The 25,444-nt window shown below is 39.3% G+C and overlaps 3 protein-coding genes across 5 annotated transcripts; 2 read left to right on the forward strand and 1 right to left on the reverse strand.

The window, feature by feature from the left end:
- Positions 1–574: 574 nt before the first annotated feature.
- Positions 575–7,336, reverse strand: znf341 (zinc finger protein 341). 3 transcript variants are annotated; one of them, XM_026332574.2, is made up of 16 exons: positions 7,091–7,336; positions 6,486–6,596; positions 6,059–6,249; positions 5,594–5,743; positions 5,088–5,468; positions 4,755–4,938; positions 4,288–4,378; positions 4,113–4,203; positions 3,735–3,918; positions 3,135–3,385; positions 2,699–2,907; positions 2,474–2,570; positions 2,161–2,293; positions 1,865–1,976; positions 1,613–1,683; positions 575–1,464 (listed from the first exon to the last, which is right to left on the reverse strand). In XM_026332574.2, the coding sequence occupies exons 1-16, from the start codon at positions 7,185–7,187 to the stop codon at positions 914–916; spliced, it is 2,904 nt and encodes a 967-aa protein (XP_026188359.1). In that variant the 5' UTR covers positions 7,188–7,336; the 3' UTR covers positions 575–913. The 3 variants fall into 3 exon arrangements, with proteins under 3 accessions (XP_026188359.1, XP_026188360.1, XP_026188358.1); XM_026332575.2 differs by having other exon boundaries at positions 3,804–3,918; positions 4,288–4,381; positions 7,091–7,335; XM_026332573.2 differs by having other exon boundaries at positions 4,288–4,381; positions 7,091–7,335.
- Positions 7,337–7,680: 344 nt separating this feature from the next.
- e2f1 (E2F transcription factor 1) lies at positions 7,681–16,693 on the forward strand. The gene is made up of 7 exons (XM_026332886.2): positions 7,681–9,133; positions 9,463–9,560; positions 10,933–11,154; positions 11,433–11,585; positions 11,868–11,982; positions 12,083–12,365; positions 12,683–16,693. The coding sequence occupies exons 1-7, from the start codon at positions 8,882–8,884 to the stop codon at positions 12,922–12,924; spliced, it is 1,365 nt and encodes a 454-aa protein (XP_026188671.1). The 5' UTR covers positions 7,681–8,881; the 3' UTR covers positions 12,925–16,693.
- A 1,608-nt stretch (positions 16,694–18,301) lies between these two features.
- LOC113145218 (protein-glutamine gamma-glutamyltransferase 2-like) lies at positions 18,302–25,058 on the forward strand. The gene is given in 14 exon segments (XM_026331663.1): positions 18,302–18,332; positions 18,785–18,979; positions 19,533–19,769; positions 19,858–19,976; positions 20,092–20,220; positions 20,356–20,521; positions 21,384–21,519; positions 21,847–21,950; positions 22,257–22,504; positions 22,590–22,626; positions 23,001–23,213; positions 23,434–23,594; positions 23,960–24,099; positions 24,857–25,058. Coding segments are annotated over 14 exon segments (2,118 nt in total).
- Positions 25,059–25,444: the final 386 nt, after the last annotated feature.

Below are 25,444 nucleotides of genomic sequence, written 5' to 3' on the forward strand. Positions count from 1 at the left end.
ATCTTAAAAAAAAAAAAAAATCCCTGGTATGTAGTAGTTAAGCATATATGTACATATAATATTTTTTTGTTCTCTAGGCTCCTTCATGAACTAAATCACTGTCTTTCTCCTGTATAGGAAAACAAGTTGTAAATGGTGTCAATAACAGATTTTCTTTTGTAAAAGAAAAGTTTTAATAAGAGGTTTATGGTAACACTATATTTTCTTTTCCCACTTTAAGTTCTGATGTAAATGAAACCTGTAATATAGAAATGATCACCTTAATAAATTAAATCAAAAATAAATCAAAAATGTCTGTTTGTGCTCTAGATGACCAATAGAAGGGTGTAACAATCATCTTGTGTTAAATTTGTACCTTTTGATATGTTTGATAATTTGATTTGTTTCAGCCTGAACTTGGAACATGGAAATTCTCAGTTTCAGAGTAGTAAACAGTGGCCATTTAACAGTTACTCACTCTTAAATTGTAACAACCCATTTTATGGTATGCTATAAAGGGGTTAATGTAGATCTTATCCTGCATGTTATTTGCTTTCTCTTGCATTGAATTTACCATATATCAACACAAATATACTTTGAGACAAGTCAACTTTTAATAATTTACTTTTTGTCACATAAAATTAAAGAAACTGCTGCTGTTACTTTTGACATAATATTTTAAATGAACCACTGTGGTTTAAGTTGCACAAAATTAGTAATATTAAAAAGCACAGAAATCACCCACTGCTTATTCTGGTGATGTAGATTTACCAGGTAACATAACAAATAAATAATCTCTTATTTACAGTAAAAGTGGAATTAGTGCATATCATTGTGTTTTAATTTAAAACAAATAAAATCAGTTCCCATCATTTCTTTTATATAATGAATAACTGAATTTCCATTTCCAGGAAATGTTCCTACAATGATGATGCTACAAACTTGGCTGCTGCAAACAGTTTTGGTCCTTGCTCTGAATCTGTTCCAGTGACTCACTGCCATGTTCCACCCCGTCATCCTCCTCTTCTCTTCTCTGCCCTTCCATGGAGGTGATAGATATTGCGGCCTGGCACTCCTCATTACTCCTTCCCCCACCTCCCTCCTCTTCCTCCTGGTGTGTTTCCACCTGCTCATGACTGCAATTGGAGTTGTCATCCTCCTCTCTATGACCTCCACTAGTCTCTAACCTTTTTGCTTTTCTTGTGAACCGGTTTCTTCTTCCGTCATCTTCTCCATCATTCTCATCTGCCATCGGCACTCTCAGCCTCTTCTCTCCCTCTACTTCTCCAGCCCCTCCTTCAGTTCCTGATCCGTTCCCTGCTGAAGGGCATTTGTGATCTCTAAAATAGCTCTGTCTGGTGAATCCCTTGTTGCAGGTGGAGCATCTGAAGCGGTAGTTATCTGTGTGGGACTGCTGATGCTCGAGCATGTGAGCCCTGCGGCTGAATGCCTTCTGACAAAACAGACACTTGTAGGGCTTGATACCTGAAAGAGAGAAAACAGTCACTTACCCAACAACATTTTTTTTTTCACATCCGGGTCACCATCAATATCTTATTTTCACAACATCTGGCCACAAAAATATTGTCATCTTTGTTAACATAAAGATGATAATTGGCATTACCAGACTTACCAGAATGCGACAGAATGTGGGCCTTAAGTTTATCTGGTCTGTTAAATTCTTTGGTGCAGCCTACATGTGTCCTAATGAAAAAACAGAATAGTTTTCTTCTTTAAAGACTCGGAAGAAAAAATGAAAAGAGGGACAGAAAAGCACAAGTGAGTAAGAAAAAAGAAAGTTATAAAAGAATTAATCAAATAGGGAAAGAGAAGTTAAATAAGCAAGGCTGTTTCTGTGATTTCAGCTAATAAGTATTGTCCTCACCTGAAGGGACACTTGTATTTTTTGAAGGGTTCGTGAATGAGCATGTGCCGCTTCACTTTGTCCTTCCTGTTGAACGTGGCTTCACAGAGGGAACATTTGTATGGCTTTTCTCCTGAGAAATTCAACAAATCGGTATCAAACTAGATTAGATTATGAGATATACAAATGGTGGTGAACATAACTCAAGCGCTGGAAAAGATCTTGCATTGCATAGAAACAATTTAAGTTCTTCATTTATGTAGTGGCAAAAAATCCTGGTGTGATTAGAGTATAGAGCAGCGACAGGTCCTTCTAACCTGAGTGAATGCGTGTGTGCAGCTTGAGGTAGTGCTCTGTCTTGAAGGCCTTCTTGCAGATCTGACACTTAAACCTCCCTCCAACGCCATGAGTGGGGAGGTGGCGTCTGAAGTACCTTTCACATGGGAAAACCTGATGGCCAGATAGAGAAGAGACCACACACCTCAGCATCTTTTCTACACATTTTAAGACCAAAGTGTTAAGCATGGCCAACTCGTATCTACTATAACTCCTAGAATCATAACAGCTAACGGTGTCAACAATCTGCTATTTACAGATTCGAAAGCTGCGTTCACATCTGTGTTACTCTACCTTTTGACAGTGTGGGCAGGGAAAGCTGTGTGAGGCAGTCAGTAGATGATGTTCTAGTGCCTCCTGGGTTGAATACCTGCTTTGACATTTTACACACCTGGAGAGAAATCCAAAAAAAACAACTTTTAGAAACTGTTACTCAAACAGTAGGGAATAATGCATTTTCTTGAGCTCTGTTCTGCTGTAATCATTATGTAATCAGAAGACAAGAGTGGTTGAGCTGACCTGTACACAGTAGTTTCCTTGCGTGTGTTCTGCTGTGGGCAGAAGCAATGGGAGTACTGGTGGGCCCCCAGGTCAAAGAGCGAGGGGAATACCTTGCTGCAGAGATGGCAGCGGTAGGTTAGCTGCTCCTGGTGTGTCCTGATGTGCTCCAAAAACTGATCCAACTTCTGGAAGGTCTGGGAGCAGGACTTTAACACACACTTATAAACCTACAGGAAAATAGATACACATCTAACTCACTGATCCAGTTTTTTGGATGTTTTATCTAAAGCCAAATCATAATCTACCTCACTGCCCACCATTTTCTAATTCATACCCTACCATGGATGTCACTGCTTTACCATCTTTATCAGAGACAAACATAACTGATATGATCTCTGGTCATTTTTGAACACATTGTCAGACACACCCCACATGTACCTTTGTTTGTTCTCACCTGCTCCCCTTTATGCTGGGTAAGGTGGGACTTAAGCTGGAAGTAGGTCTTGAACTTGCTGGCACAAAACTGGCACTGGTAGGAGCTGTCTATCACAACAATCTGTTTGCTCTGTGCTTGGCACTGTGAGTTCTGGTTGGTCTGCACCTGCATTTGTGCCTGAGGACACCTGTTGTCCATTGCTTCCCCTTGGCTGTCCTCCGGATCAGTCCGGGTCTCAGTTGCACCCTCCTCCAAGTCCCCTGGAGCCTCTGGGATCAAGCATTGTATATATTGTAAGAACTGGTGCCTTAAATCTGATGCTAGATCAGTGACTGTTTTTATTATTATTAGAACAAAATACAGAAAATGTGGCCATGAAAGTTTTTGTCACTTTCAGCTAACTGTGCCCAATAAACACACCCAATATGTTTACTTGCTAAACAAATTGTTAATTAAAGTTTGCATAGGATGCATTAGTGAATTTGTGTGGTAAATGGAAATGGAGAGGAGACTATTATTCAACCTGAAAACAGTTTCAATATTTTCAAAATTTCACAAATATCCATACCATGCATGGATATTTGTCTGTATCAGCATGATGTATTAAACACATATTACTTGTTTGAGCTTCTTCTTCATCTTGTGTCTGACTGCTCTGCTGCTGTGGCCCCTCCTCCTCCTGTTCACCTTGCTGCTGCTGCTGCTGCTCTCTGCCACCCTCCTCCTCATTAGACGACACTGGCACCACCTTTACTGTGATTGGTAATCTTGACACTGTGCTAGCCACACCCATAGGCCATACCTTTAAAGTTAAGACAGTTGTTACTGTGTTGTTGCAGTGTGTCCACACCAAATGGAAAATTCCATTCAACAGCTATGTAAATGACAATTCATCATGTTTAAAAGGACTGTATAATTAACAGCACCAAACTGCAGGTATTTTATTGAGAGATCGGAGCTAGAACACCTCTTAAAGAAAGTGCTGGTTGTATGAACCTTGTGTGTCTGCATGTGTTTCTTCACATTGGACTTTTGGGCAAAAGCTCGACCGCAGACGATGCACTGAAACGGTTTTTCTCCTGTGTGGCTGTAAAAAGAAAGTAGTTTTAAGTTGTGGCTGGATTAACGTCTACTGCTGAGGTGCACAGTGTTGTGTTGGCAGGTAACTCACCTCCTAATGTGCTGCTGAAGATCGAAGTTTTTTGAGAAGATTTTGTCACAGAAATTGCACTTCAGCTTCGGGCCCTTTCTTTTCAGTTGCTCTGCTGTGGAGAGAAATTGAGCGAATGTGTATTCTACAATTATCATCATATATTTCAAATCGATTGTCATTTTGTTGTCACATGCAGTTTCATTACTTAACAGTAATACATGTCAGTGCTTGTTTAATTCTGAAGGGATTTAACATAAACATACATTAATACTTTATCCTTAGTGGGTGAAACTGTGATCCTGACAGTTGCAGTTTTAGCACCTTCAACTGAAATGTATAATGGCACTAAATCAATGTTGTTTCAGGATTATTCTATATAATGGGTTTAGCAGTTTTTTAACGGAATCAGTCAAATATAAGTCAAGGCAACGTCACAGAATATATAAACAGCTCTGTTAAATTAGCAGATGAGTGTCCTTACAGACCTATTCCTCCATCAGGGCTCTTTTTGCTACTCTTGGGTCGTTTGGGAATGATGACCTTTTCAAAGTCGCCCAGCTCTGTCAGATTGGTGATGATACTGCAGGTCTTTGTTTTGGTACCCTGCTTCCCAGGACTATAGACAGGAGGAGTGGTGAACGACTGGCTCTCCACACACTGGCTGGGCACCTAAGGAGGACACAGAGGCTCAATGCTTTGTCTTAAAAAACTGTTTCAGTCTTCTGTGCATATGACTAAATGCTTTATCACATAATTTATTTATTTTATTTAATATTATTCCAGTTTTTTTTAATAACCAAACAGCAAACTTCACTCACTTGAACAGGATGGAAAGGCTGCAAACCCAGGGTGTGTATCTCTGCACCACCGCCCCCGGCCATATGGGGCAGTGTGCTGTAAACCTGGACCACTGAGTTGCTGTGGCTCACTGGGACTTGTGAAGAGAGTGGCTGCTGTGCGGGCTGTCCAGTTGGGAGGGGGTGGGGTGGTGTCTGACTGGAAGGCAAAGGGTGTGAGGACTGCTGCTGCTGTTGCTGCTGCTGTTGCTGTTGCTGTTGTTGCTGTTGTTGCTGCTGTTGTTGTTGTTGTTGTTGTTGTTGTTGTTGTTGCTGTTGTTGCTGTTGATGATGATGATGATGATGATGATGGTGGTGGTGCTGAAGGTAGGACACGCCAGCTGTATGCATACTCAGGTTACTCTGCAATACCAAAACAACACAGACAGATTTGATAACAGTCCAGCAGTATGGCATGAGAGCATGAGACATATAAAAGTGACAGCAGGCAAATAACGTCTATACAGTGTTGCCCCCTCCAGTTTTACCTGTATGGGTGTCTGCATGGTGGCCATGGGCTGGTCGATGGAAGTGAAGGCTGAGATAGCTGACATGAGAACATCATCGCTGACCAGCACGTTGCCTTGGACCAAAGTGTGTGTCAGAGGGGAGGGAGGGACCGTAATGTACGTAGATACCTGGTGCATAAATGGGAAGGAATACACATAAAATATAAATTTATAATATTTACAGTATTACTCTGTTGTTGTTCACAAAAATTCAATTAGTAAAATATCTCTAAAACATATGTATTTTGATTTTTGCTAATTTACTGTTTGTTTTTTCCCCCTATTTTGTGCCAATTAGTTGGTCACTCTGTGCTTGCTTTATTATTCAAAAATAAATATGACCTTATCTAAATCACTGTTTCTTTACTAGCTGATCCAGCATTAAATTGATGCTCATCAAATGATTTATCAATCACCCACATAAAAAGTCCTCTCTGTCTTTACCTGTCTGTTGGCAGGAGTGTGTGGTACAGAGCTGATACATGGGACAGGTGTGTATGCGTTGGTGGAGGCCAAGGAAACTGTAGATAGGGAGGGTGCACTCGACTGGCACTGCTCTCTTTTGTGTGTCATGAATGCTGGCAGAGAATTGAACTGTTTCTTGCACTTCCCACACAGGAACACATCTTCGTCGTCTGTAAAGATAAACATGGAGACTTGAGGCTTGGTCTGTACATATTTAGAGGAGGTGTGCTCCATCTTCTTTACGTTATATTTTTGCATTAAACTGATACTGTGCTAAATATGGTGTACAAGCCAATTTCAAATACCAGATGGTATTTGGGTTCTACTCCGCTGCAAAAAGCAAGACCACTGCAGGCTTTCTATTATTCTGTTTGTTTTGAGCTGTCAAGTATTATATCTGCAATACCCATAGACTGGATAGTGGGTGTCCCAGAGACATTCTGGTTGTTTGGGTCAGGAACTCCACCTTGGCCATCTAGCAGAGACTGGACCGCCAGCACTGTCTGGTTGTCCATGCCTGAAGAAAAGGAGTATGGAGAAATAGTGTAATAAGTTACATGTTGCAAAGCTCCACTGTACTTTAGGTGATCCACAGCTGTATGTTTCACTCCACAGCTGTATGTTTTCCTACAGTCTGAAAATATAAATGCATTAAATTAAAGTCGCTTGGTAATGGGTAATAAGCTGAGAGGGAACAACAGCCTGGAGATGGAAGAGAAATCATATCTTGTTCAATCTAACTAGAAGGGAGAGGCCCACATCCTTTTATTGTTTAATTACAATAAGATGAGAACACAACAGTTTGAATAGTAAATCTGTTTGTTTACAGTCCTAAACACTCTTCCTTCAAAGGGATATTTAAGTGTAATAACAAACATTATATGCATTTATATTGTTTTATAATAAGATTTTAATACGTCGAAACAGACCCGATATGTTGCCGTTGTTTACAATGCACATTCACGTTTTATTCTAGTTGTAGTAATGAGGTTATTCATAAATGATTCTTACCTTCAAGCACTTCAAATATTGCCTGCGCCATCTTGTAGCTCTTCTGCTGCGCAGTAGGCGCTCGATTGGCGGGGGCTGCCAGTTGATGTACGCTCATGTAACTACAGGAAAAGACGGTAATTATACAAGAACAAGAACTCCGGGGTCGGTAAATGACTGATTTAGCTGCCAAGTATTCCGATTAATATCCACGTTACACTGGCGGTGAGAATTAAAATGTGTTCCGACTAGAAGTACAGCTTGTTTGTTCTACTTACGCCTCAGAATATTACGGTTTCGGTTTTCGTTTGCCTCAATTAACATTTACCCATATAAAACATAAACATAGAGCAAGATACATTTTATTTATATTTATATGATAATAACATTAACGTGTGATTTGGGGTGTATCAGTTCCTACGTTCATTCTAATAAGAAAATAAAAGCGGTGCCAATAAATTATTTTTTCGTGTTGGACGTGAATGCGTCTCTGAATCGACGAATCTGCGCTCGGTAAAATGACCGACACCTGTTTATACCAATCAGAGAGCGGCAGTCCCGCCCTGTGGACCGTGTGGCTTCTCGACCAATGGTAACCGTTGGATTGACACACGTGCCGGTTTCGCGGCAAAAAAGATTTCGCGCGAAAACCGTGCGATCCTTGTTTAGATGTAGATCAGCTGGGACAATAACAACAATAACAGCCGATAACGGGGTCTAGACGCGGATTTCGTGAATGATCCGCACCCAGGTTGAGCTACCGAAGGAACAGCGGGTGATTTAAAGGATGCGCGTGTGTTTCGCAGCTTTATTTCCTTATATTTCCAGTTTTGTCGGACTGCTTCCTGCGTGCCCCAACAAAACGAGGGGGTTGAAGAACTACGGCTAATAACTTAGCTAGCATGCTAATGTGCTATATTTTCGTATGATACGATATTTATGTTGTCTCTGCTTAACTAACTGTCGCTTTCATGGTTGTACTGTCAAATATGCTTTGGAGTTATGGCGATGCCTTCTGCGTAGTGGATATTTGAATTCGATAGCTTACTCCTAGAAAGCTGCTTTAAAGTTTTATGAGGTTTTTAACTACGTCCAGTCTTAGGTGTAGGGAGGAATATACAGTTTTAGAGCCGTGTAGAGCCAGTTTGACGGCTGCACCAGGTTGTTTGTTAACTTGTGTCGGTCTTTGTTGTCAGGACGCAGGCTAACTCGTTAGCAGGGTCGGTAGCGGAGCTCAGGGCAGTGTGGCCAGGCCTCACGGCTCTACTGTACTGACAGAGATGAAAACAAAAGATTAGCTTGCTGCCTTGCTAGCTTGCAAACCTCCATCGTTTATTCCTGTCAAGGTCAATTTTGGACTCTTTTCTTGATAACACGTCAGCGGCTGAGCCTCAGGGCGCAGAGTTGGTATGCATTTAGCAATATTATTGGATTTGCCAAATTTCCTGTTTGGCAGAACATTCTGTCGTGCTCTTTCACCATACGTCTAAATTGGCTTTAGCACGTTGCTTGCCATAGTTATTACATGTATTCGGGTTATATATTATATTAGAGCACACACATATATATATATATATATATATATATAGTAGCTTGTTTGTAAACAATAAGATAGAAAGTTGGGAAATAGAAAGTTTTTAAGAAATGTTGGGGCTGGTCATGAACACCTGCAAGCAAACTTACAGAGGGTCTCACCACTACTCAGTCAGTACAGCAAATGCAAATAGGTGTTGATACATCAACTACAGCACCTTAGTTTGTGACCCCTGAACACAGCAAAAGTCCAGTGAAGGGGTACTCAGCGACACTGCAATGTCAGAGACTCTGATAACAGGACAGACATCGGAGGATCTGTTGGCTGACTTTGAGACATTGCTGAACTCTGGGAGTATCAACTTGGGTGAGGACCACCAGATAGTGATCATCACCAGCCCCAGCAATGAGGGACTCCACCCAGCTTCTGCCCCCACCAGCACAGGGGAAATCCTGCTGTTTGCCACGCCGCAAGGACCAGTGGATGTGGGGATCCAGGACAAGAGACGACCGGCTCTGGGAAGACCTCCGGTGAGGAGAGGGGGGTGTTGCGGGAAAAGGGGGTGAGATGGAGGTGAGCGAAAGAGAAAGAGCAAGAAGGGAAGCGGTTAGCTAAGGGGTTATCCTTTCTTATGTTCTTTTGAAAAGTGGACATGGATGTGTTTCTGTCTGTGGTGCAGAATTGTACAAGTCCATCCACCTGTTGCTTCAAAACATTTTGTTTTGCTCTATTCAGCAGAGCGGTTTTTGTTTCTTGTCATTTTTTTCCTAAATAAATAATTAATACATAAATGTAATATGTAGTAGACAATTAATATTGATTTGTGTGTTTCTTTCTGCAACCATTTGTTATTCTGCAGGTAAAGAGAAAGTTGGACCTTGATAGTGACCATCAGTATGTCAGCACCACTCGACCATCCATAGGCCAAGCACCACCCTCCACACCTGCCCCCCCCCAGAGGTATATACACACACAAACACACACACACACAAACTCACAGCTTACTCTGCTGATTTTCATACATTCTTAACACTAAATTCACAGTGGAAGCAAAACATTAGCTGCATGCATGTGCTCCAGCCATGCAGTTCATATACTTTGACCTTTGTTACAGACTTGAAAGCAGCTGTTACTTCATCAGCTATCCGGACTCTGTCTTTACCAGGCTGGCTAGTAGAAGAAATCAGTAAAGCAATTCTAACATTTGTCTGTTGAAATGAGCAAAGTTAGTTTTTAGGTGCACAGGAGGACAACGGGCATTATTTATTTATTTAGTTTGTTTTCTCCCTCCCACTGACTTCGATATTCTACCTACTGTTGTTCACAAATTCAAAACACAAGGTACAATATAGGAATGTGACACATCACTGAGACATTTTAGAGCTGCTCATGTTGTACTGTTGTTTATTCTTAAACTATGCTGATGCTCAGGTTGAATATTTATGCCCCTATTTTCATAGCAGTATGATGACAAGTAGAGCTCCAGCTCTTATTTTCCTGACCTGAAACTCTCATTGAGCATCGCTGTGGTGTCATCACAGAGCAGAGTTGGGCGAAATTAAAATGTGCTGTCAAGCAAATTGTGAATATTTTGATGAAAACACTTCCTTATGACATGTTGTGTGACTGTGCAGTCCTATGTGTCATTGCTTCCTTTCTAATTTCCTCTAAATAAAAGTGACATTTTTAAAAAGCACAATGGTGTAAATTATGTCACAATTTGCGCAACAGTTTGTGAGATATAGTAAAATAGACTACCTGCCTTTGGCTGCACAGCCAATGCAATCTGACAAAACATAATGACTTGGAGAAACATCTTTCTAGTTGTTGAGTTTTGATGCATGACTCTGATTAGCTCAGCTGTTTCAGAGTGGTGAGAGCAGTGATGTGACTGGCTAAGAGTTTATTGGTCACCACACCCTCCAGTTTATATTTTATTTTAGCCAAAGCTGGTGTGAGCTATAAACAATGTGTCATCATTTCTAACCACTTCTGTGAGCTCTCCCCTTCTAAACATATTAAGGATCCATCATTAAGAAATGTTCTTCTGAACACCTACCAGTTGCTTCCATGACACAGTGCTTGTTTTATTCAGTTATACTAATACTAAAAAAGTTTTTAATCATTTTTAAACAGTTCGGATTTTACTGTTCAGTTTTAATAATGCCATACTGATCCCAGTCCATTAGGAGAGATGAGATTCTCTTCTGCACTGCTGCCTCCGTTTGTGCTGCAGGACATTAAGAGTAGTGTCGAGGAAAAAAATTGCCGGTATTTTTGTCAGCATTGTCTTGACACCCATACATGCTCTTTTTTCCCCCTTCATTCCAGTTCCTCGATCCACAGCAGAAAAGTCACGGTATGACACCTCCTTAAATCTAACCACCAAGCGCTTTCTGAACCTGTTGTCCCAATCGGCTGACGGCGTAGTGGATCTGAACTGGGCCTCCCAGGTCCTGGATGTCCAGAAGAGGCGCATCTACGACATAACCAATGTCCTGGAGGGAATCCAGCTCATATCCAAGAAGTCTAAGAACAACATCCAATGGCTGTGAGTATTAAAAAAATGTTTTACCAGACTAAATAATATTGCTATAATACTATTCAACTTAATAAATTGAGCTAAAAAGAAAAATACAAATGAAGCTCAAAAATGACTGTATGGCATTGGCGTATGAATCATAAATGCAAGTACAGTCAATGAAAAATCTGAAATCATAAATTATAGCACATACAACTGAAAAGCATGGTCACTGCAGTAACAAAATAGAGTGGTATGTTCATTTAGTATCCATCCTTCACATTTATACTGCTTCTCTGCACCTTCAGTGGCAATCGAATTGATGCAACACTGGTTTCCCGGCATAAGGAGTTGCAGAGAGAGGTGTGTGACCTCACAAAGGCTGAGGAACAGCTGGATGAGCTCATTTCCAAATGCAACCTACAGCTGCGATTGCTCACAGAGGACCCACAGAACAAGAAATATCCTTCTGACCACTTTTAGGTGTCCTAACCACCGAGACCAAAACTGGCTGTGTTATCACATATATATTTAGGATGAGTTGCAAGTAATTCTCGCAGAAACAGTGAGGGCTAATTGTTTGTCGTTGTTACATGTACAATTATGAGGAACAAAATTAATCTTTCAATGATATGTTTGAATTAAAAAATCCCAGTCTCTAAGTGAAGAGTGTTTGAAGTAAGTAATCTTAATATGTCATCAGCTTAACATGCATTGTGTTCCTTAATTGTTGTGTTTCTCACGTTGGGATATGTGCGCTGCCAGGATTTGAGGAAATCATTTGATTCCCCCGACCAGCTGGTCATGGTGATCAGAGCTCCACCAGAAACCCAGATGCAAGTTTCACAACCCAGCGAGGTTGGGGCCTGAATGTTTTTTACCTTTTTATAATGCAATTGTTTTGAGGTCTTGAGGTTGTCACATGACGGTGTGTTCTGTATTTGTCTATATCTCTCAGGGTTACCAGGTGTCACTGAGGAGCACAAGGGGTCCCATCGATGTCTTCCTTTGTCCAGAAGACAGCTCTGGTGTCTGTAGCCCCATGACAGGAAGTAGTCCTTCGAAACCCAATACTGACCCCTCTCTGGCCCCGCCTCCCACACAACCCACAGACCAATCACAGCCCAGACCATCCAGATCCTCCGTAGAAGTGGGCTTATCATCGCCAGCATCCACATCATCCACAGTGACAGCAGCCTCCCAGCAGGATCCCTCATCACTGGTGTTAGGTGGTGACGCAGGTGAGTGTTCACATTTAAAGTAAGTAAATATACATTATTTAAGTCCAGTTTTAAAATTTCAGTAACAAATAAAATCAGTGTGTTCAGTGTGTTGAAAGCCTCTTTTTCCACAATAAACCTTCATTCTTTCCTCATGTTGGCTTGTTTCTGGTTGTTTCTCCTGACTCACACATCTGCCATCATTTTTGTTAGCAAAGACATTTTACAGACTTTATGATGGGTAATTTTTCGTTACTAATCAAAACCCAGTAACAGCAAATTGTCAAATGCTACTGTGAGCCAGTCCAGGGTTTTTTACATTTTACCTTCTATGACAGAATCACTCCTGGGAGGGGACCCGTTCTCCAGCCTTGGAGACATGCCCGATTTTGACCTCTCACCCCTCTCCTCCTCGGACTTCCTAAGTGGAGAGGGCCTCCCTCTTCCATTGGACGGTTTCATCAACCTGTCCCCCCCTCACAGTCATGACTACCATTTTGGACTGGAGGACAACGAAGGAATCAGTGAACTGTTTGATTGTGACTTTGATGACCTAGCACAAGTTCTGGGGGACGGTTAGATGAAAAAGACAAGGAGAGGATGAACAAGTGGGCAAGTCGTTCTGAATTTAGGATTTTTCTTCTGTTTCCTTTGGCTTATAAAGGAGAGATGGAAATCAATCTTTTATGGACAAATTTTCCTTAGAATTCCAGACTTCATGCACAGTTTGATATGGGAAAATGTCTCTTATAGTTATTCCCCAAAATACCAACTACAAAATGTCAAAAAGGCCCCAAAATTGTATAGCACATTATTAGTATGTCTCTGGCAATTTAAACATTTTAGACCAAGACTTTAGCTTTAGTATAGCTATTTAAATTATTTATATGAATGTTATTTTAATATTAAGTAAGGTTTTTCTTGTAACTGATTATGTTTAATCCAAACAGATTTTTCAGGTGTTTGTGTGTGGAGTATTGATGCCTGGTTTTCTTAACACTGATTAATTTACATGCTGTAACTCATGAGGCTGGTTTCATAGATAAAATGTTTTTTCCTAAAGGGAAACAGCTGCAGCTCAGAGTTTTAGGCTGAAGCTGCTTGCACTGAAACCAGAATCAAGAGTAGTGCAGATTCAGGGACATGTTTTCCAAAAACATCTTGGAGCTACAGTGAACGTTCACTCTTTCAATATTTTTTTCACAACAGCAGAGGTCCTTATAAGCACAAAACGAAAGGCAAAACCTTCAGAAATAATTTGTGTCTAAGACTCTGGAATCCTGAAAAACTGGATCCTTTTATCTCTCTAACACCCGAGTCCCAGAACAGATTTGCACATATTCCACAATTCCTAGTGGATTAACTAGAGTTTGTAAAATATGGCTCGTGGTTTATCCTTCACACCCCAGACAGATAACTACTCTATCACAGAGCTGACACACACAGACAGACAAACACACACACACACTCTGAAAAGGGGCAATTTGAAGACACCAATTCCCCTGCATGTCTTCGGAGTGTGGGATGGAGCTGGAGTATCCAGAGAAAACACCTCACAGAAAGTCCAGGGGTGAACCTTCCTCTGTGAGGCGACAGTGGAAACCACTTTCCCCACCGTGCTGCCCTAATCTCCAGTCAGTGGATTCTAATTTGTTTTTAGTGGGTTGAACACAAACTAAAAACCAAGATGCTTTTGGGGGAACTATTCAAATAAATGGTAATAAGTGTTGCCATTGATTTGTTAAATATTGGTTAATTTTCTTCAAAAAAAAAAAAAAAAAACACTTGGCAGTGTCATAAGAAAATCTGTCCTCACTTCTTCAGGTGTGTGATAACTCAAGTACTCGAAAGCCATTTTTGTCTAAACAACAAAAGCAGAAACTCCACAGTCTGACAAATAATGTAGATTTGAAGGAAAAATAAGCAATTAATGTCTCATATTTAGTTGGTGGGTAGGAAACCAGGTGATGATAGACTGCTGCAGTTATGATGGCAGGTAAAAACTAATACTGAATATGTTCTTTGTTAGTTAGCTAGGCGTTTAGCCATAGTCTCAGGTGTTCAGAGCAGAGCTAAGTCTTAAATCAATGTTTTTGATGCAAACATGGGTGACGTGTAAGTTGATAATAGATTTTTACAGGTGTAGAAAATGCTTGAAGACAGCGTGTGGTTTTTCTTTTTCTTTCAATTTTTCAGCCAAGGGCTCAAGTGAGAAAAGTTTACCAGAAGTCTGTAGATTAATGCTCCTGAAACCGCCCAACTGTTCTCATTATGGAGAAGTTCCCAGCAGTAAATACGTTACATTACATACTCTTCATTGCATGTTTTTCAACGGATGCAGTCTGTTTATTGTTAAAAATGACTTAAACAGCTTCATCTTTTCTTTTACAGATCTAGTCAGTGTCGAGGGGTGATGACTTTAGTCAGGGTTAAGGGTTAAGTGAAAGTGGTTGACTCAGAATGAAAGGAATTTAAAACAGGGACAGCCTGTTATTAGTCAGTATATGATCTTCAGATCAGTTCATGTGGATGCCTTAATTCGTACTTTCTACAAAGCAATGGGAGGTGCAGCTTATCCCCACAAATGGTTTCTGTACTTGTCAAGCCAAGCTTCATTTTGACATACTACTATATGTCATAGTTGTGTTTTTCTAGAAACCACAGTTATCTTCAAATGAAAAAGCAGCAATAACTAAGACGTTTTCACATCATGTACTCAGCATATGAAGATGAAATACTGTCCTGCTACATGTTTGTTAGAAACGTTTGTTGTTCTAAGCTATGTGAGTTAATGGTTTTGGCATTCTTAAAGCGTTGGGTTTTAATGTGTGTGGGTACATGTGTGTGTAAAATAGAAATCGTTTAGTTGACTTTAGTATTTATTTAAAAAAACAAACAAAAAGAGGTTTTATTAGAAGAAAAAAAAGGTACATTTTTTTCATTCATCTCATGTCAGGGAGGGATTTGACACCCACAATTTTAATTGGAAAATCCAAACAAATAACACTCTGTCCTTTAATGATAAACAACAAGTCTTTTGTTTGTAAATTAGCTTTTAATATGAAGCACACTTATATTTTGCCTTGTTTTTCCTGCCTCAGAAAATATTTTTCCTGACTCATCTGTTGTGCATGTGCAACCTTTGCATTGGCTAATGATGCTAAAAATATATTTTACGTTTTTATGAGTGTTCACACAATCAGTCACTTCATGTGATTCTTCATATCTTTCAGTCTTTCAGAGTAAATATTTCTTTGTGTTGCAGGCAACATTGCTATTCTAAGGTTGTACAGGTATTGAGTGGTTTTCTTCACCCTTGACTTAAACCTTAAATCCAGCATCTTATTTCAAAAGCATCTGAGAGTTGTTACACTTCTTTTATAACCTGCATCATTCTTACAGTGTTTTTGCCCCCGTGTGGCGTGTAACTTATTTCTAGCAAAACTGATCATCATTGTTCTTGAAATATGAACAGTATGTTGTCATCCTTGGTGAAGTTTGGTCATGTGTTGGTTCTCAACAAGATTAATCATTGCCTTGGTATGGTAAAATAGTTGCAGTCAAAGCAGGATTTCTTTTTGAGTGTGGTCGTGGTGAAGGAATCGAATTTTTTCAGATGTTTCATGCTGTTTTGTTTATTAAAAAAAAAAAAAAAAAAAAAAGGTTAAATGTAACATTTGCACTTGGGTTACAGTCCAGACACCTTCAGTTAATCAGTCTGTATATTTCAGATTTGTTTTGGAGAATCTTAGGAATGTAATTATATGCTCAGCAGTTTATTCGGTACACAGCTAAAACTAATGCAGTCAAATACAGCCGTGCTATAGTACATCTTCATGAAGGTGATAATGTTGAGCTTTTGTTGAAATTGTTTTTGGGCAGTTGTGATTTGAGTTGTTGCATTAGTTTTAGCTAGATGTGCTTAATGAAGTGTAAATAAGGACTCAAGCAAACATTTTTGAAATAGATCTGTACTGAATTATGAACATTTGATCCAATCACTATATATAACACTATGAATAACTTTAAAAAGGTGGTCATGTCAAAAGGTGTTAACCATGTGTCAAGGTCAGAGTTATACAGCAAAAGGTTGAAGGTGTAGTCTGTGATCTTGCTGTGGTTTAACAGAACATTGACTCCAACCTTGATTCAGTCACTGTTCAAAGTGCTTTTAGGTGGAAACTGGCTCATCCAACAACTAACGATTGAGAGATTGACTTTTTTTCATGCCACATTCTGGTTAAAAACAAAATACATGTTTGTACTTGTCTGTGAATAATGGGCCCCAGTATGCGAATTTGTATCAAATTTTCTTTGGGAAAAAAAAAATTAAAACTATTTTGATTTGACCTTTTTGCATCACATCTTGTTTCTGTTAAACAAAAATAGATGTAATACCAAAAATATAGTACTCCATTTAACATTAACACAACATTATGTTAATCATTTGCTGTAACTTCAAAATGTTATTGTAATTTAATACTTCAAGCTATTTTGTAATGTGATTGTAGGCGTTAGTCACCTATGTAGGGAATACCTGTAATCTGCCATTTAATAGTTACATTTAGAAACACAAGTACAGTTTTTAAATGATGTCACTGATATATGATGCAGATAATGAACTGTAGGTAGAATAGGCTTCATACATACTAAAATCAGTGATTCAAAATGTTTTGTTTTTTTTTTTTTTGGATCTCATAGACTTTTCAACCAGAAATAACCAGAAGAATACATTTAAAGTTCAGCAACTTAATTTATAAAATTTATAAAATGATCTCACCAAGCAGCTCAATGGAGCCCTCACCCAGAACAGATGGAATATCAACGTTAAGAAATCCACTCAGTAGTGCATAATGCGTGGTTTTATGTATTTGTAGTATAAAGCTGGTTAAATATGATCCTACACAGAGGCAGTATTTGGACTGTTAGATTGGTTTGGTTAATGTTATAAATATAAATTTTAATCTCATTCTGTTGACTTTTATAAAAAGATATGCAGTAAAATGTCGTAATTCAGGGCCTCTTAAAATTATATGCTCAATATAACTGAAGTCCACCTATAATCCCCTCCAAAAGTATTGGAACAGTGAGGGCAATTCCTTTATTTTTGCTGAAGACTGAAAACATTCGGGTTTGACATCAAAAGATGAATATGACACAAGAGATGCAGTGGCATGGTTTGAAGTTGCTCAATCTTCCTCCCTCAGGATGGATATTAATCATTCCCTGACGGAAATATTGTTTTAATATGTGGGTATGTGTGGGAAGAGAGGGTTTTTAATATTCATATTTATAGTAAATGCAAAAATGTTTTCACAGTTAGCATATTTCAGGTATTGGTATTGAGTAAATTATTTCCATTAGAGAAGTGAGGAACTGAGACGATGGGACCTGTGCTGATAAAAGAGAGGGGGCCATTGAGGAGAAACAGGCAGGCACTGAAACCAAGTCAATGGTGCATATAATGTGTTGCAGTAAACTGAACAGAAATACAGTACATTTAAAGGTTACATATGCACCTATGGCCATTAACTATCAAATGGCAAGTGAGGTTCATTGGGGCCCTGTTAATATAATCAAATGTATAAAATAAAGCAATGCACCAAATGGCTTTAAAATGACTCAAGTTAAATGAGAAACTCATTGTCAACCAGTCGCTGTTGCACTGACCTGGTTTACAATGTATAGGAGATTCTGTCTCTGGTGTTATCATCAAACGTTGTGGTGTTTATTACATTAGAGTACATTGTATGGTTAAAGTCCCCCATTGACCTGCTGCTGCCTACCAAGCTGGAATTGACCAGTTTAATATTTGTTTAATAAAACTGTTACTGGTAACTGGTTTGTCTTTGTTGACCACTATGGGCAGAATATTTCAATTAAGTAGGAGAGTGAGATTTTATCAGTGTGAAGGTGGAGCATACCTGTCATTCCTTCAGTCACAACACTTTCAGACCATGGACTGCAAGCAGCAAACACACATCAGTGGTGAGTTCAGTCTGCTAATTGTTTAAACTTTAAGCTTTTCCCACCTCAGAGAAAAAGTACTCACACTTTTGAATTACTTTCAAATTAAATGAAGTTTAAGATATAGCTGATATAATGTCTTGAAATGAAGTTGTCATTTAAGACTCAAGGTTTTATTGTGACATTGTACTGAAGAGTATTTGTTTTACTAACCATCTTTATGAAACAAGTAGGTAATGATGCACCAAGAGAGGCTGTAAAGTTATGAAGGTGGTCCAGGACTAACTGCTGTATTGCTTTGTATTTTGCTTTTGTTACCTAGCAGCAGCCAAAAACTCAACAGTTCATTAGAAATATACTGTCAAAATGAAATTTTCTGCTTTTTCTTCAAAGTCCCACCTCTTTTTGCTCGTTTTTCACGTCACTACTGGGTAAATACTTTTTTTTGTAATATCTTATCTGGTTTTTTCCAGGCACTGTTGATGCCCACTGCAGTCTGAAGTTTGTCAACTTTGAGACTTATGAAAACCACATTTCCCACGAGACACAGGAGCTGAGCAAAACGCACCTGGTGGTGCGACGAGGGAAACCTTTCAGACTGACTTTGACGTTTCACGGCCGGGTGTGGAAGCCTTACACTGACAGCCTAGTGCTGGAGGTTTGCTTAGGTATGCTGACAAAGATAAGACCAGGTCTGCTCACATTTGAAGCAAGGGATGAAACTCATGTACAATAAAACAGAAACCTACACCCTTGTCTGGTATGACTAATGCTGTTTGTTAGTAGCACTACCTTAACTAGTGGCTAATTTTAGCCAGTGTTGGCTAGTAATATAATTATGCTCTGCTGGGCTGGGTCTGTCCTCACTCCAGCTCCACACTTGGCACACAGACTTGAAAGTGGTATTATTCTTATCTCATTGACAAGATAAAGTAAACAGCAGAGACATTACAGAAAAGAAGAAGTGACAATTATGTGATGAATATAAATGTTAAAACAAATAGTGGCAGTAGCAGATAGAGTCATAAAGTCAGTACTGCCTGTAGAGCTACATTCAGCACAGATTCACCAGATTGCAGTAGCCACAGACTCCTGGTGTGCTGAATTGAGTAATGGTGTGTTTTATTGTTTGAGTTCAAATGTGCATAAGAGAAACCCCATTTTATGTCTTTATTCAAAAGCAACAGTCTGACTTCTCATGCATTGTTGTTCACCACACAGGCAATCTGTCGGAGAGAATCCCAGTCCAGTTTTCTGACAAGGGTTCTGATCCCCAATGCTGGTCAGCCAAAATCTACCCAGGCAATGTGCATCCTCAGTCAGCTACTATCTACGTCTGCTCCCCTGTGTTGTCCTCAGTGGCTCTGTATGACCTCCTGGTCCACATAGAGACCAAGCAGAACAGAAGGAGCTACGCAGTGGGAAGATTTGTGCTGCTCTGCAACCCCTGGTTGAGAGGTGGGTCGATGTATTAACACTCGCTCCTGGTAATAAGATGTTTGCTATAATAATCTTATAGAAGCCATTCCACACTGTTACTTTTCAGATGACCCAGTGTATATGCCACTTGATGTCCAACTACAAGAGTATATCAAAAGTGATTATGGGCTGGTGTACACAGGCACCAATCTGAATGTTACTATACGGCCCTGGTCATTTGGTCAGGTATGTGACAGCCAACAACGTGAAACAGCTGCATATTAATCATGTACTGTATAATTGCAGCCTTATTTGCAGATAAGAATAATGTACAGTTATGTTTGTGTTTCCATAATTGCAGTATGAGCCTGGAGTCCTAGAGGCATGTCTGAAACTCCTGGAGGTCAGTCCACAACACCTCAGTAACAAACACAAAGACCGCATTAAACGAGCAGATCCCGTCTACCTCAGTAGGGTTGTCTGTGCTATGGTGAGATACAACAATCCAAATTCTTTAAATATGTGAAATGTCATCAGTTTTGGTTGAAGTGTACTGAAGAACAATTTTCTATGTTGTTTCACAATACAGAAAGAAAAGTCAGTAATGTGTCTCCTCCTGTTCCAGGTGAACATGGGTATATTGAAGGGAAGGTGGCAGGGCGACTGCAAAGGTGGTGTTAAGCCTCCAGAGTGGAGCAGCAGTGCTGATATCCTTCACCGCTGGGTCACGTCCAAATGCAGCCCTGTACGTTACGGACAGTGCTGGGTCTTTGCATCTGTCCTATGCACAGGTACAACTAATAATTGGGACCCAAGTGTATTTAAGCCAAAATTGATGCCAACAATTAAGTTTTGTAGGTGCAGAGCAGTTTCCCCTCAATCTCATTGGAATTTTAATGAACCTACTAAGTCCTGTATCATCCATTGTCAGAGAGTCAGCAAAGCTTTTGCTTTACAGTGACACATCTGTCAGTGTTTGGTTTTCTCAGAAATATTAGTTGCCCATTCATAAATCAACGTTGTTGATTAGTTCCAGGTTTTGCTGACAAGGCCAATTGCCTTTACTGTCAATGGATGAAGCATTTTTTGTCAGAAGCAAAAAACTTTGGAGCTGGGTTCACATCTACAGCCTTGATGTTAGAGATTCGATTATTCATGTGTCAAAGCTCTTGTCATCAAGATGGTTGTAAGACAACGTACATTGACTGTACTACAGCATACCCATAGAATTTGGGTTTAATTACACTGAACACTGGTCTTTGTCAAGCATCAATATTTGTTTGGTTTACAGCCTTTTCTATATTAGTCAATGGCAAATTAGATATTTTAGAGCTTTCAGAAAACTTTTCCAGGCGTCTTTATAACTTGTAAAATTGTAATTTTGATAACACCAAAATGCAAAATGCAGCGTCAGGCTGTGAACAGTTGAGTAACGTAGTCTACGGCCCTGGAGGAGCTTTCTAAAGTCTAAGAAAATGTTTTTCTTTTTTATGCCGGGTTACTTTGCTGTTAAAATATTGCCACCAGTTTACGAAACAAATATAACTTAATTTGAGTTTTGTTTTTTTTTTTAATTTTTAATAACCAGGCTTAATACTGCAGGCTTAATTTGATTATACAGCCAATATTAAAGACAGATATTTTTCTTTTCAGTGATGAGAGTGCTGGGGATTCCCTCCAGGGTGGTGACAGTTTTTAATGCGGGCCATGACTGTGATGCCAGCCTGAAAATTGAGGAATATTACTCAAGCACAGGAGAGAAGCTCAACCTTTCAAGGGGCAGCATTTGGTTGGTGTCAAACTATGAAGATAACAGTTGATATTTCAGTTGTGTCAGGATAATCTGGCAAAATACAGTTAAACTGTGTTTTTTCTTTAAGCACTGTATTGATTTTTTGTTGTTAAAGACAGTTTTATATGAATACATGAATCTGTAGAAGAGTAGTAACCTACATTTCTGTTTGTTTATGTTAGCACGTTGCTGCATTTTTATTTGGCTGTTTGTCTTGCAAGTTCTTTTGCTTGTGATTTTGTATTTTATGTCTTATGTGTATATGCACTTCCATCTCCATTAGTGAATGAAAATATAAACACATGCTTGTGTTTGCTCTTCCAGGAACTTCAATGTGTGGGTAGAGTGCTGGATGAGAAGACCAGACCTTGGTGCAGGGTTTGATGGCTGGCAAGTACTAGATCCAACCCCTCAGAAGAAGAGTGGCGGTGAGTCTCAACATGGCACCATTATTTATTTGGAGTCATTTTTTTTGTACCTTTTGAAAAAGTGGTAGAAGACACCTCTTTTATTTGTAAAAATACTCTAAGTCAAAGTAATAATTCAAAAGAAAAGCAGCAAAACATCATATTTGACAGGCTGAAAACTCTTAGTAGTTTTGCAATAAAAATGAATTCCCCCTCAAATGTAGTTGAGTAGAAGTAGAAAGTTGTATGGAAATGAAAGACTCCAGGTGACTATAAATGTAGTGAATATTAAATAATATGTAACATTGCACACATGTTTCATTGCAGGGATATTTTGCTGTGGTCCTTGTCCTGTTGTTGCCATCCAGCAGCGCTGCCTTCATGCCCCATATGACACCCCATTCATCTATGCCTCTGTTAATGCCGACATCATACGCCTGATTGTGCATGATGGGATGGTGGTGGGGAGCATGGTGGACACAAAGTTGGTGGGACAGCTGATATACACCAAGAGCATCGGCTCAGACAGACCAGAGAATATAACACAGGCTTATAAGAGCAAGAAAAGTAAGACTGTGAAGCTTGCCAGAGATAGAGTTGCTGAGATAAAAACAAACAGGTCGGCCCCACTATAATAATGTATGTTTTTTAAAAAAGCAGTCAGTTTGTGTAATGGCAAGCATAATGCAAATGCAATGTGTAGAGACCGTAGAAGGTGTGAGCGATATAGTTTTTCTCTCTGATTTCTTTCCTTTTACAGAGGAGCAGCAAGTGGGCACTGCAACAAGCAGAGCAAGGACAGGTGAGTGGTTGTTTAACAAAGCATCTTCATCTTTGTGGTCTGAATGTTTTTCTCTCATAAATATGTTTCTGCACCTGTGAGTGAGGCAGATGAAAGCACTAATTGGATGGAAGTTCCCTATACTTCTGGCTATAAAGTATTTGATCAAATTCAGAGACAACTGAACATACTAAATATGTCAACATTTGAATCTGTTACAAATACATCCTTTTCTTCATTGGTTTATCTGGCTGCTATATGAAACAATGAACACATCTCTTCATCTCCAGGAGGACTGTCACCTAATTTGGAGGTATCTCTAAACATAGATCGGATGCCATCATTAGGTGATTGCATCCGCATCCTTGTGACGGTCACAAACCACTTAAGCGTCCCCAGGGTCCTAGTGGAACACATCAATGCTGAGATTAAAGACTACAACAGCAGCCCTCATAAGTGCTTCTGGAGAACATGCAAAGAGGTGCACATGCAGCCTGGTGGAGGTGAGGAGTTCACTAACAAAAACATTCATGGTTAACGTGCAAAATGAATATGTACAGTCCCTGATACTCAAGCTGAATTATCTCATTTAACACTATTTTGTTTTTAGTATTTAGTGGCTTGCTAACATTTGTATTGCTGGTAAGGATTATTTACACCTTATGTTTAAATTCTTTTTATCATCTTGTGTTCATTTTTCCAAATCTGTTACATTCTCTGCAGTTTTGTTGCTCCCTCACATCATTGCTCCCACTGAGTATGAGTCCGCCTTGGCAGATAATGACATTGTGAATCTGGCAGTGGTGATAAGGGATGTACGGACCAAAGAAACAGCTCTGGCTGCACAGGAGTTTAACATAAGCTCACCAGAGATAACTATAGAGGTATACCAGCACCCACCTTCCTTTCTGTTCAGCTCACAAAGTATATACACAGATTAATTGTATAGCATTTTCTTCCTATAGTTTTTCTTTCATATTCTCAGCTTGATCTGTTTCATGGTCTTTGACTGTATGTAACAAGTTGAAGTTTTTTTTCTGAAGAACACAGACACACAACCAGTGCAAAATAGTTTACCTAAATTTAATTATCCCACTGCTCTGTAAAAAAAGACAAATATATGGTTTTATTTAATGTTTTCTATGTCTCTTGCCATATAAATAATTAATTTGAATTATATTTTAAGCAAAGATGCGAATAGCTGAATTAGTTGTCTTCGTTTGATCATCTAACTGTGGCTCTTCTGCAGATCGAAGGAGGAGACAGCATCCAAATGAAGAATGAGTACGTATCGCACGTGTCCTTCACCAACAAGTTTACCAAAACTCTGAATGGATGTGTGCTGACTGTGGAGGGATCTGGCCTGTTACAGGGGAAACATGAGGCCAGGTAAGTGCTGGGAAGTTGGACTGAGAAATACAATAAACCATTATTCTGAAATGACTGTACAGTACTGGTTGTTGCTAGCTGAGGCTCCACCCTAAGGGTTGTTAAACCAGAAACCATGTTTACTTTCCAGCTTAAGGAAATATGTGTGACATTACTGGAATGTGATCATATGATAAACTGTGTATTTTTAATTGTTTAAGAAATGTGGTCAGGTATGTTTTGCAGTAGCTGGAGGATAATGGTTGTTAGATTTGATTGTGGCTGTGTAGGTCTGTGGAGGAGGGACAGGTCAGCTGGGGGTTAAATTTATGCATTGATCCCCTCGTCTATTTCTCTACTTAATGGTTGCCAAAGCAGGTTGAGTGTTAATTTAAGTTAAATAGTTCAGAATGTAATAAAAAAAAAAACAAATGGTACTGAAAGAAAAACAAACTGCTATAAACAATAAATAAAAATACAAATACATGATTACCAGGTCAAATGTGAATATGGTTTAGTCTGGGAGAGGGTCAGATTTTGGGTATTGGAGTTTAATTTAGTTGAAGGCCTTATTTCTGCTGTCTGGGGGGATGTGTAGTTAAGAGTAATACATCACTATTCTAAATAGTGGAGCCATAAAACTGCTTTGGCATCTGCCTCTTTGGCTTAAAACAGCCCGAAAATGAGTTTTGGGAGCTTGTAACTGGCAAAGGCTTCATGGAATAATTGGCGGTATTAATCAGCCCTTATTTAGTTTCTCTTCTTCTCTGTCGCCCAGAATGGTTCTCCTAAAGCCAGGCCAGAAGATAGAGAAGAAGGTGTCCATCATGGCTACTTCACCTGGCACTAAACTGCTGATGGCCACCTTTTCATATAACAACAGCCCGAATGTTGTTGCCAAGGGTTTCCACAAAGTCTCTTGTTACACCTACATGACATCGAACAATCTGTCCTCCAAAAAACAAGTCACAACTTTTTGAGTTGTTAGACCGAGACATCAGTTCATTTCTTTGCACCTATAATTAAAAATCTGCTCTTTATTCTTACTTCTTTTACATCTCAGAAGTTGTTTATAGTCACTGACACATACTGAATATTTTGTACATTCTACTATTTAGTATAATTTAAATCTAAAGACAGAAGACGCATTTTGTTCAGATGTAGGATGGTAGTAATAATTGTACTTAATATGTGCATTTGGAAATGATTTTGTCAGTTGCAGTGGAATCAAAGAAACTAAAAATTGAAATGTCTGCTGTGAAAAAGTACCATACCAGTGGTGTGTGTCACCTTGTCACTGAACAATATAGTATAAAAACCATTCCAAAAGCAATACATTATCCATTTTCAGACATGTCAAGTCAGT

Source organism: Mastacembelus armatus, chromosome 7, assembly GCF_900324485.2.
Source record: "Mastacembelus armatus chromosome 7, fMasArm1.2, whole genome shotgun sequence".
In the NCBI taxonomy this organism is placed as follows: Eukaryota; Metazoa; Chordata; class Actinopteri; order Synbranchiformes; family Mastacembelidae; genus Mastacembelus; species Mastacembelus armatus.

Coding starts and splice junctions, on each gene's coding strand:
- znf341 (XM_026332573.2), bottom strand. CDS start 7,187: ATGAGCGTACATCAACTGGCAGCCCCCGCCAATCGAGCGCCTACTGCG. Junction 6,250..6,485: donor ACCCACTATCCAGTCTATGG/GTATTGCAGATA, acceptor TTATCTTTACAG/ACGACGAAGATGTGTTCCTG. Junction 3,386..3,734: donor TGAAGAAGAAGCTCAAACAA/GTAATATGTGTT, acceptor GCTTGATCCCAG/AGGCTCCAGGGGACTTGGAG.
- e2f1 (XM_026332886.2), top strand. CDS start 8,882: ATGTCAGAGACTCTGATAACAGGACAGACATCGGAGGATCTGTTGGCT. Junction 9,561..10,932: donor TCCACACCTGCCCCCCCCCA/GAGGTATATACA, acceptor CCCCTTCATTCC/AGTTCCTCGATCCACAGCAG. Junction 11,586..11,867: donor GAGGACCCACAGAACAAGAA/ATATCCTTCTGA, acceptor TGTGTTTCTCAC/GTTGGGATATGTGCGCTGCC.